The 12,457-nt window shown below is 44.4% G+C and overlaps 1 protein-coding gene across 7 annotated transcripts in view; it reads right to left on the reverse strand.

Annotated features, from left to right (window-relative positions):
• MYO7B (myosin VIIB) overlaps positions 1-10,806 on the reverse strand; it is a 58,094-nt gene extending 47,288 nt beyond the window's left edge. Inside the window, exons 1-4 of one of the 7 annotated variants that reach the window (XM_054074127.1) lie at positions 10,014-10,806; positions 3,709-3,751; positions 1,843-1,956; positions 1,063-1,215 (exon numbers count right to left, since the gene is read on the reverse strand). In XM_054074127.1, coding sequence (XP_053930102.1) covers positions 1,063-1,215; positions 1,843-1,956; positions 3,709-3,726 — 285 coding nt within the window. In that variant the 5' untranslated portion in view covers positions 3,727-3,751; positions 10,014-10,806. Of the gene's footprint in view, positions 1-1,062; positions 1,216-1,842; positions 1,957-3,074; positions 3,171-3,708; positions 3,752-7,459; positions 7,667-10,013 lie in introns of those variants that run through there. The other 6 variants (XM_054074131.1, XM_054074128.1, XM_054074126.1 and 3 more) reach the window with 6 other exon arrangements.
• Between the last annotated feature and the right edge of the window lie 1,651 nt (positions 10,807-12,457).

Consider the following 12,457-nt stretch of genomic DNA (forward strand, 5'->3'; position numbering starts at 1 on the left):
GGCCCATCCAGCCTGGCCTCGAACACCTCCAGGGATGGGGCAGCCACAGCTTCCCTGGGCAACCTGGGCCAGGGCCTCACCACCCTCATCAGGAAGAAATTCTTCTTTATATCTAGTCTTAATCTGCCCCTCTCCAGTTTATACCCATTGCACCTAATTCTATCACTACAAGCCTTTATGAACAGTCCCTCTCCAGCTTTCTTGGAGCCCCTCCAGGTACTGGAAGGTCACTGCAAGGTCTCCTTGGAGCCTTCTCCTCTCCAGGCTGAACAACCTCAACTCTCTCAGCCTGTCCTCGTACGGGAGGTGCTCCAGCCCTTGGATCAGCCCTGTAGCCTCCTCTGGACCCGTTCCAACAGCTCCATCTCTTTCTTAAGTTGAGGATTCCAGATCTGGACACAATACTCCAGATGAGGTCTCACAAGAAAGGAATAGAGGGGCAGAATACCCTCCCTTGACCTGCTGGCCACACTTCTTTTGATGCAGCCCAGGACACGGTTGGCCTTCTGCGCTGTGAGCACACATTGACAGCTCATACTGAACTTCTCATCAACCAGCACCTCCAAGACCTTCTCTGCAGGGCTGCTCTCAATCACATTATTGCCCCATCCTATACTGAAATCAGGGATTGCCCTCACCCTGGTGGAGGACCTTGCACTTGGCCTTGTTGAACCTCATGAGGTTCACACAGCCCCACTTCTCCAGCCTGTCCAGGTCGCTCTGGATGACATCCCATCCTTCTGGTGTGGCAACTACATCACTCAGCTTGGTGTCCTCTGCAAACTTGCTGAGGGTGCACTCAATCTCACTGTCAATATCATTGATGAAGATATTAAACAGCACCGGTCCCAGTACGGACCCCTGAGGGACATCACTTGTCAAGGATCTCCCTCTGGACTTCGAGCCATTGAAGAAGAGAAAAACCATGTTGTGTCTCCTTGGCACCCTCAGTCAGTAAAGGAAGCAGAGAGCCCCAAGTGTGAAAGGCTTGCAGGTCGCTCTGCTCTGTGTGTAGGAGAGGGCATTGCTGAAACTACTCTGCCTGGTGACCTTGGCACTCACATAGATTTTGTGCTCCTGGTGGCGGATAAGTAGGTTGTGCACCATGCCTGCTTCATGGAGATCCCCAAGGCGGATCATGTCTTCCACTCCTTGGACAGAGGTGGGGTGCATCAGGCGCACCATGTGCATGTTCCGAGCCGTGATCCAGTGCTCCTGAAAAAGGCAAGGTATCAGCTTTAATGTGTTATGCCATTGCTCAGAAGCAAACAAAGGAGAGCCATGTTAGACCAGAGTGAGCTTCAGTATAATCCATGCTCAAACCAGCATATTCTAATTAACAGTCGACTGAACTACAGAAATTAACTGGTTTGCTGCTCCCCAGGACCAGATGATTTCAAAATACTGGGTGAAGCCATTCAGGTGAGTTCTGGACATCATCAAATTTAGCATTATTCAAAGTGCAGCTCTGTCAGGTCATCACAGCCACAGCAATGTATGAGGTAGGGATGAAACCCCAACTGACTTCAGTGGGATCATGATTCTATCTAAGCCTCCACAAAATTTAGGGAATGGAGTATGTCCATTTTCTTTTCTTAACCACGTAGATAGAAATTCTATCTCAGGAAGCTCTAAATCTTTGTAGTGCTGGGACCTGGGGATACTAGGGTATCACCTTTTACTTGCTTTACTTTTCTATTCTTTCTTTCAGTATATCCTATCAGATGTTATCAAAGTCACACCGTTTGGCTAGATGGGACTTTGATCTGATGCAATAGAGCCATTCTTTTGTACTTTGTACTTTTATATTCATCTTTTACAGAAAGTTATAGCATAGCCCACCTTGCCTTCATCGTCCTCCAGCAAGATCCGTCCCGAGTCAGAATCTTTCACGACTGCCCCAATAGGGACATTAAATTCCCTGTTTGGTTGAGTGTCCAGCCACACATGATCACCCTGGGGAGAAGAAAAGCTATCATCAAGTACAGTGACAAACATGATGTCTGAAAGATCAAATTTGACCTATTGGTCTTAACTTTTTAGTGATTTGATTTCTTTAGCAGTTTTTAACTGAATAAGTTTGTATTGCTCACAGGTGGTACAGTCTAACAGTTACATTATTGGGACCTCTGAGTTCTACTCTCAGCTCCAGAGCTGACCTGCGACATGACTTTGGACAAGTCATCAAGGTCAACTGTCTCATAAGAGGGAATGAGGCAACACCTTTTACAAGGACAGCAATTACTGAGTTCCACTACCTCCTAGAGACTGGCAAGGCTCCGAGGAGATATTATAGCGACCTTCCAGTACCTGAAGGGGCTACAGGAAAGCTGGAGAGGGGCTGTTCACAAAGGCTTGGAGTAATAGGATGAAGGACAATGAGTATAAACTGGAGAGGGGCAGATTTAGACTAGACATAAGGAGGAATTTCTTCACCACAAGAGTGGTGCTGCCCTGGCCCAGGTTGCCCGGGGAAGTGGTGGCTGCCCCATCCCTGGAGGTGTTCAAGGCCGGGTTGGATGGGCCTTGGGCAGCCAGTGGGAGGTGTCCCTGCCTGTGGCAGAGGGGTGGAACTGGATGGGCTTTAAGGTCCCTTCCAACCCAAACTATTCTGTGATTCTATGATTCTAAGGGGCACAATGAATGCTGAAGTGCCTTGGCAGCCTCACATTAGTTATGTTATTCTTTCAGAAAAGATGCTTGAAAATGTAGACACTACCAGGAAGAAAGAATGTGATTTATTGACTAGCCAGAGGCTAGTCAATGTACAGATTAGTAAATGTACAGATTAGATGCTTGGAAATGAAAAGGGCTCTGTTGCAAGAGTGTTTAGATATATATTCGTCCTGCTATAGCAGAAATCAGTTAGAAAAGTGAGTCCATCCATGATCTCTCATCAGGAAAAAAAAAGCATTCTTCATTCAGCCCAGCTTCCCTCGTCACATTTGCAGAGGTGTGGTGGCATCATCCTGCCTCTCTGCAGAGCAAGCAAGCAGAACTGCTCTGCTGTTGCTGGAGTAAAGGTGTGAGCTATGGCTGCCCGTTCCTGGGAATGAGAACCATCTTGGTGTCACCTGCACCACTGTCCTGGTTATAGTCTCCAACTCCAAGCCCTCAGGAATAGCTTCTCTTGTTCCAGGCACTAATCCAGATTCAAATAGAAAGCTTTACTCTACTGGCTGGAATGAAGAGGGAACAAAGCTGTAGGTGAGGTCTTCGATAGGTAGTTCATACTTACAGCTGCCGAGGAACCAGCTTTCCAGCTGACCGCCTTGTCGTATACAACTTTTGTTGCATACTGTAGCATTTACTGCCAAAGTTTCAAGTTTTTTGCTGAAAAAATATTTTTTTCCTCTCAACATACTATATGGGCTTCCATACATTTAAAACCAAACAACTGTAGTGTAAAGCATCTTAAACATTGCACATGGTTATGAAGAACATTGCAGACTAACAGCTTGCATTGGTGTTGGGTAGAACTCTAGAGGTCATCTGCGTAGATTCAGTGCCACGCCTTGTACAGAGGTCACCAGCTCAGCATGAGCACAGCCAGGCTTGGCAAGACACCTCAGCATCTCTAGTCCAGATCGGTATTATTTTGTACCTTGTTGATACTGGGTGATACTTGTTGCTAGTTTCTTTCTGAGATGGACCATGATGTTTGGGCCTCTGGCTAGTCATTAAATCACAGCAAATAATAAGACTTACCTTTCTGAAAACCATCATTATGTTTCAGATCACTGTATGTAACCTGCAGTGCCAAGAAGAACATGACATTAGGCCAGAAAAGAGCTCAGGCTTAGATCAGGACAGTGGGGTGGAGATGTTTCCTTGTAAAAATAACAGCCAGATGCCCTAGAATAATTATGTTTACAGATTTTATCAAAGCAAAAGAAATGATCACGAGCTACACCCAATGTAGAAACAACAAAATCATCTACCTAAAGCAAAGATCTGCAGAACTGGGGTGATGGTCTGCTCCAAGTTCTACCACATAACCCAGGAGATGCTCTCAACACTGAAGAAGTCACTGTGCACATTTTCATACCGAATAGCTCCCTCAATCAAATACTACGCACACTTACTGGCTAAACTTCAAGTTTGGCTCCCAAATAAAAAGTTCCCACAATGCAATGTAATCCAATGCACAACAGAGTTACCTTTGGCTGGTCCACTGACCCAGCAGCTGGGTTCCCAGTGACACAGCTAGCCCAGTGACACGGGTGGAATTCATATTCTAAGACACTCATTTCCCTCAGATTCTCACACCTTGAACCCACCACCAGATAGAAACTCAGATCTGGAGTACAGCTTTCTTGGCTGGAATGGGAGCGGCTGCGATGAAGATGTGAGCAGGAAAACAAGGAATAGGAAGGAACAACAATAAAATTAGGAGCTCACCATCAAGAACATAGTAGTGAAAAGACTGGTGGCCAGGAATCTACACCAGATTAAGGGATGATGCTATTTAGGCTGTGATCCTTGGAACAACCAAGGGACCAAATCTTCAGAAGCTGCTTCCTGTCCCATAGGCTACTGCAGCTGGATTCTGGGAATGATTCCAGGACTAGGTGTGGTTTGGTGGCTCCCAGTCTTGCCACAGCTTGAAAGCTGCTGTATGCCTTTTACTGTGTGGGGGAAACCACAGGCAAAAACCCTGGAAGGTTCCCTTGAAATGTTTCCAGAGTTCCAGACGTTTTTTCCCTGTTATCTCTTCCTACAAGCAGGAGAGATACCTGCATATTAAGGCTGATGAGTAACCTGTGATTCAGGAGCTGCTGTGTGCAGCAGACACCAGTTATTAGCCGAGGTCTCCACAGCCATAAATTCACAAACTTCTCACAGCTCGATGATCCATTCTGCTCCCTCCATTTCTCTAAAGGATCTTTCCCTCAATCCATTGCTCCAGCACACCCAAAGAAAAGGCTCAGCTCGAACTTGATAGGAATGAAACGCTTGCACTAAACAGAATGCTCCATAAAATGCTAACCCTGGGCCAAAAAGTAATTCTGTTTTTACCTTTCTGTGATCTATCATCAGTGATGCTTCCATGGCACTTTACCTCAAACAGATTTTACAACTTGTGCTCAATGAGGACATATTGCACCACCTGCACCCCCTTCTGGGGGTGCTGGTCAATTAGAAGCTCAACATGAGCTGCCGATGTGCGCTCACAGCGCAGAAGGCCAAGTGTGTCCTGGGCTGCATCCAAAGCAGTGTGGCCAGCAGGGCAAGGAAAGGGATTCTGCCCCTCTGCTCTGCTCTTGTGAGACCTCATCTGGAGTATTGTGTCCAGATCTGGAATCCTCAACATAAGAAGGAGATGGAGCTGTTGGAACGGGTAGAGGAGGCCACAGGGCTGATCCAAGGGCTGGAGTACCTCCTGTATGAGGACAGGCTGAGAGAGTTGGGGTTGTTCAGCCTGGAGAAGAGAAGGCTCTGAGGAGACCTTAGAGCGACCTTCCAGTACCTGAAGGGGCTCCAAGAAAGCTGGGGAGGCACTGTTCACAAAGGCTTGTGGTGATAGAACTAGCTGCAATGGGTATAAACTGGAGAGGGGCGGATTAAGACTAGATATAAAGAAAAATTTCTTCCTGATGAGGGTGGTGAGGCCCTGGCCCAGGTTGCCCAGGGAAGCTGTGGCTGCCCCCTCCCTGGAGGATATTCAAGGTGTTGGATGGGCCTTGGGCAGCCTGAGCCAGTGGGAGGTGTCCCTGCTCATGGCAGGGGGGTTGGAACTGGATGATCCTTACATCTCTTCCAACCCACACCATTCTATGATTCTGTGACTCTATACATCATCAATAATTTCACTGAAATGCTTGAGATTTCTCCTTCTGCCATATGCGAAGGCTTTAAAATTTTATGTTTAAAATTTCTTATGATGATTTACAATTCCGTAATTTGCTGAAAAAATATTGTAATTTGCTGAAAAAATATGTGTAATCCTCATGGTACATCTTTTTGAGAGGTACCCAGATTTCATTACTTTTCTGACTGAATATTTTAAATCATTTTATGATTTATGTTAGTGTTGTGGTGGAGCTACACAAGTGTCTGAGGTTTAGAAATTTGCAGCTGGATTATCAGAATAGTGTTTCAAGTCACCGCTTCATTTTTGGAAATTCACGCTCTTGAAAAATTAAGGTTACCATTAAAAAAAACCTCAAGGTGAAGTCTGGGGGTACCACTATTTTCTCCCTCTTGTTTTAATAAACTTCAGTGTTAGAAGAAAACGTTGCAGTGAGAGAATCAGGGCTCATTTTATCATTTGCCTTCCTGTAGCTGCCTAATTGTTTTTATTTATGTTATTTAGGAAGGCATACATAGCTTCCATAAGTCATGGTCTCATTTAAAACTGATGGGTGCATAAAAAAATCTCATTCTAAGTGGAAGGAGCAGCTCAGACAATGCCAGACAGACACTCTCTAGTCTATGCAAGACAATGTCACGGTTGTGGGTTGCACCAGTGTCCTAACCATAACGGTTAAGGTGCTATTAGGGTAGCAGAATGGAAACTGGGAATCACTTGACCAGCTACAAGATCTTTGAGCCCAATTCATGGTTACAAAGGGATATACAGTATCATGGATTGAAAAGGGTTTCTAATGACTTAAGTCATCATAAGATATGCTGAAAATAACTAATTATCAAAATTACAAAATGTATTGTCATCCCAAAGTGAAAACTAAAGAGAAACGTCAAGAGATGACAGACTGCTGATGTAGAAGTCCAATGCTAATACAGGAATTTTAAAGCAGGAATTCAAAGTACAATTTTCACGTATCGATAACAAGAAGAGAATTGGAATGTCACACTTCATAACAAAAGGTTATGGAGAAAGTGCAAGTGCTGTGTCCCCAACATAACACTTGTTGACTATATTAAGAATTGATTCTTCCCGTGACACTCCAGCAACCTCCAGATCTCGTCTCTAACTAAGACAATTCTCAATTTTGTAGCACAATATCTATGAAAATATAGCAATGCAACGTTCAATGCACTCTTTCTGGGTGCTTTGGGTTTTTCATGTTGTTTTCTTACACTCTCTCAAGAAGGAACTTCTGTCTTCCACAATTGGTTATTGTTATGGTGAAGTCCTTATGTTGTTATTCAGGACTCAAGAACCGGATCTGAGTATTAATTTTGAGAAGGGGATGAATCATAGAATTGTTAGGTTGGAAAAGACAGCCATATTGCGTCACACCAAAGGTATAGCTAGCTCTGGATCCAGTCTGTGACAGCAGCCAAGAATGGACATGTAAGAGGAGATCCATATCATCCCAGGACACACAGTTTCAACATTTAAAATGCGCATTCTCAGCTAAGTCATAAGAAGCCAGCCCCCCACCTGCTTGAATGGCCACTCTCTGACAACGCCTGTCTCTCTCCATTGCTTCTCTTTCCAAAGTAATGAAGCCCTGTAAACCCAACTGCACCCTACGGGATGGGAAATTACCTCTCCAGAAGAAATCTTCACTACCTGGCTTCTGCAGCTTAAGCCCCTCTTTTTCATAAGCGTTGGAGTAAGGAGGAAAAGAAAGATGAAACTGATACTGGTGCCATTAAGAGATCCCTCACCGAGTGCCAGTTTCCCACTGCACAAAGGAGGAAATGGCTGAAGCACGGTTATTTATTACAGGACTTTGCTCCCAGTTCAGCATATATGTCATTTCCAAGTCAGGTGTTCCAGTAAGCAGGAAGGCTTGTTCTTGCCTGGATGAACCTTAAACTTCAATCTCTCCACTGTGCCAGAATCCTTCTAGATTTCTGGAAAACACTCCAAGAAGAAAAGCCTTCAGCATCTGCTTTTATGCTGCTCCATCACCACTGACCTCCCTGGGAGTCACCCTGTTAGATAAGAGAAAAATCAGGCCCTCATCTGCAAGGGCAGAAATGCCCATTGGTCTACGCCCTGTGTGGACCGTGTTTCATAGTACCTGGAACAGAAGGCAAAGTAGCCTCATGACACGTAACCGAAACGATAGTCACATGTGCATATGAAGGGACTGGGATTTCTAGTCTATTTGTTTGAAAGCTCCTGATTTTGTTGTCAATTTATCTCCCAACAAACATTCTGCCCCTGTGTTCCAGCATCTAGGTGCATGTTTAGTGGCAGATAGGAATGGTTGGACTTGATGATCCAAGAGGTCTTTTCCAACCTGGTGATTCTATGAGTCTATGATTCTCTGTTAACTCCCCATCTGCCCACTTCTCTCTTTCTATATTAGGACAGGATGCCCAAGAGCTTCCCTCTTACTGGTTGCTCCACGTGTGCTCTCAGTAATCCTGTGTCCTTCCTGCCTATCCCATTAAATTCCAGCAATAGATGTGATGTCTGGAAAAGAAATAAAAGTGTAGGATGCCTGTAGTGGGGCAGATTCAGGGTTTCTCCAGCCAGAACATAGACCTGGGAGCCAGGCACATTTCAACCCTTGATGTGAGCCCCAACAGCAAGGATGAGTTTTTTCCCCATCTACCTTAACTCAGCTGTATAACCTCCCTCCAGTGAGGCTTGCCTCGCGATGAGCAACTCTGTGTGCCCTTTATCAACCATGCGCATGAAAATGTACAATTAATGTAAGCATGGGCTAGCACGCCAAATACCTTAACTCTTATTTTTCTGCCTCTTAGGTCCAATGTAGCTGCACTGTCCAATGGGAAAGACAACGAAAAGCCTCCATGTCTTGGGGCTCCTGCTGTAGTTCCATATCCAAACCAGAGGTAAGCATTCAAGCAGAGCGATAAATAGTTGGGAGTAATGTGTGTTTATCCAAGTTACATATTGGTGTTTTAATAACAGCCTCCTTACCTGAGGTTTTTGTTTAGGTTTTATAGCAGAAATGAAGACATGGGTGCAGAAATAGAACGAAGGCCTTCCAGGGCTTGGAAACTTTGAGGGAGAGGTAGGAAACCACAAGCAGAGAGGAGAGCTTTCTTTGAGTTTTTAACTGCAAATCATTCTTACTCAAGAGTTTTGCCACAAAGTAGTTCTTGAGCAGACTTTTACTTCTGATACAAGTATTTTAGAAGAAGTCTATATGCCGTACGTAATTAACAAAATTTCAAGTATTTTATCAGGCGAAGGTCAAATATTTGTTTTTTCTTCTATTTCAAGATTTAAATAAAATAAATGAAGGTACATACCTTTATACTACCTAGGCAAATATCTAATTCCTAAGCATTTTGTGTAATTAGACTGTAGGGAAAAAAGTGCCATGCATATTTCTTCAGCAAATGAAACGTACCTGCTGAAATTCCAAACGGGGTGTCTTTTGGGGCAGAGAATCTCATCCTAAAAATATATACATTTTTAATGTGTGGAGCGAAGGCACAGTGGGGGTGCTGTTTCAGAAAGAAGCACAGTGTTTCTGTCCTAGTACAGTATATAAACTGTATGAGGTGGAAACGCAGAGGACTCAAGCTAGTCTGAAGAGAAGCACGACTCACTGTAGAGCTGGAATACGTATTCAAAGGGAGCAACTCTGCTTGCTGCTGAAGACAGAGTTTCGTGAGGGATGGGGTAATTTGTAGCATAGTTTATGCTGATGAATAATTCACTGAAAAATGCAACAAACTAAAATGGTATAATCTGTGGTGAATTTACTTGTTCAGAGCAATAGCTCTGTCCAGATAGACATGGGTTAACAAAACTGCGTCTTCCTGACAGCTTCCTAATTAAGAGATTGATGTCAGGATCGAAGGGTTTTATTCGCTCATGGCACTACCCCTCACATTTCCTCTCCAGCTAAATCGAAGTGGCCTTTTCATTTCTGCACCACTGAGTCCTAGGTGACATGCATCGTTTTATGTTAAACTAGTTTTTCTTAAGGTTTCTGAAGGGAGGTGGATTGGATATAAGAATTTGCAGTTTAAACCATTCAGAAGCCCTCCTGTCTACACTAACCTCCTTCCCTTCCTCTAAGCAGATTTGTAGCTTTAAGTCACTGATGTCTTTTAACTCTGAACGGCGTACTGCAGGGAACAAAGCCAACTAAATAACAAGTACATACCGGTAAAGGATTTCCAAGTGCATCCCTTGGTTGTCTGAAGCATTCTGTCCCTCAGGGAAAGGTTTATTTCATTCCAGCCAGTTCCTGATGTTGTACAGAGGCAGCCTGGTGGGATGTGTGTCATGACACACCTTCACACACGCCAAGTGGGCGCTGCTTACTCTGCTTGCTAGAAGGCAGGTCATTCTCCCCCACTGTGCAATCCCATTATGGTCTGAGTTTCCTTCCATCCTTCCTTTTGGGACGCAGCCAAGATGGTATTAGAAGAATACACTACAGGCCAGTAAGTGCCACGTTCTGGCTTGGGAGGGACAAAGCCATGTGCATGCAAGCGTGCACGCTAGTGCGAACACACACATTACCCGCAGGAGAGCTGTCAGAATTGATGCCCTGTTATTCAGCGTTGCTGAGGTGAGGTTGCTTAAGACACCAGTGCACCCTCTGTTGTGTGGTGCATGTGGGATGTCACAACAATAGGCTTGGGGTTAGGAGGTTGCATTTCAGGAAAGCAGGAATTCATAATTTTTTGGAAGGAACCTCTGTGCCTCCTTCCACTGGCAGCCTCCATCCAGCCTCAGTGCAGCCAGGATTTGGGCTTGGGGTCACCGCAGAATGTAATACGTGTTTATAAATGCATAATTTCCAAGAAAGGCCACCATGATACTCTGACTCTGCTTGGAACTTTAGTATCTGATTGTCTTCTATGTTTCCTATGCACCTTGGTACTGATTTCAGGCACACGTTTCAATTTCTTTTTTTCTTATTAATTTTTATTTATGTTTCCCCTTGTCTGTTATTTTCTACCACATTACTCTCAACATGTTATTTCCTACCTTAGTGCTTTGTCTGCAGAGAACTTCCTTTGCTCTCTTAGAGAACTTTATTTGCTGTGTTGTAAAGAGTCACATTAAGTTTATCATAGTGCTGATTGTAAAAATTGAATTTCTGTATGGGAAAGCCATTAAATTTCTTTATGGAAGTCAAATAAGGGAAGCAAAGGGTGCCTCCCATCACATACTGACACAGGTGTTGTTGCTTCTGAAAAAGAACTAAGTGAAACCACACAGTGCAAAGAGCTGAAAGCAGTGAAAATCATACAGGAGCAGGAGAAAAGGACATGATGCCATTGAGAATGTGGTCCTGAGGGTCACTAAGGAAAAACCTATAAAGCTGTAAACAGAAAATTCTCTGTATGTCTTCTGTATGCTGTTTCAGGGCAGGGAGAAAAGATTTTCTGTGATTTTGCTACAAATATAGGATTGTATCTGAGAAATATCTGACTCCACTGCCCATTTCTCCTTCTAAGTAAAACTCTGTAGAAGACGGTGTAATGACTCAATTGAGAGTGTTCAGCTGTATTTGACACGGCACGCTGAACACCCCGCATTGTAACTTTGCTTGCTGTTGGAGTGTCAGTGTTAGTTAATAATGGCTTAACCTCTCCGCCATCCATTCTGAAGCATCTCTAGCCCAGAATCAATAATGACTCATTTGGCTCAGGGTTCTCCACTCGCTAAATTTTTATGTCCCTGAACAAGATTATAGAAATCATGGTTGTTTAGCAATATCCCAAATGACACCGCTTCAACAGTTCTCTATCTGTCACCCATTAACCTGAGCCCTCTTAGAAAATGAAGATGTTTTGTTGGCCACGGAAGAAGAGAGGCAGGAGATGAGCACCGCAGGCATTTACTAGGCTTTCCATTCTAAAATGACGCATCGATGACAAAGCCATCCCTAGTAATCCCCTACTGACATATCGTAGGCGTGCCAAATAATTGAATAACGCAGCTGCTCAGAGGATCGAGGTTACTAAAACCGAACACAACAGTGCCTGAAAAAGACAGGGATCGTGTTTACTCCGGAAGTCAGCAATTATGGGAGAGTTCAAGGCTAACTTTCAGTTGATTCTGAAGGCTAAATCTGGAGGAACCGCCTCCACATGAACTAGATTGAACTGCAGCTTCAGCCAGGACACTGAGACCTAAATTCCTTGAGCCAACTCCTTGAGCCAACTAGCCCTCTGTTTCCATGGCTAGCTGCGGGTCCCTCGCGGCCAGCAGCACTGTAAAACCTGTTGGCTCCCCATCGCAGCATCCACAGCCTGTGTGGGTACCTGCCCCTGAACTCTGGTTTTGTTCTGCTGCCTCCCAGCAGAGATTCACATTACTTCTTGCTCACTTGATTTGTAGGGAGCAGTTAAATTCACCTCTTACTTAAATGGGAAAATATTTTCTATTCAAGGTGGTAGACGAAACTTTAGATCTCCCATCCTTTACCAGTACTGGAAGCATTTTCGCCAGACGTGCCTTTGACTGGCTGAAGGGAGGTGTTGGGTAGCTCTCCTGCAAGTCTGGGCTCTGTGTTTAAGCAGTCATTTAACATTTTCTGGGGTTTATTATCTTGGAATTTCCCACACAAAGAAACCTCTTTAACTAAAACAA

The sequence above is a fragment of the Cuculus canorus genome, chromosome 9 (genome assembly GCF_017976375.1).
Source record: "Cuculus canorus isolate bCucCan1 chromosome 9, bCucCan1.pri, whole genome shotgun sequence".
Lineage (NCBI taxonomy): Eukaryota > Metazoa > Chordata > Aves > Cuculiformes > Cuculidae > Cuculus > Cuculus canorus.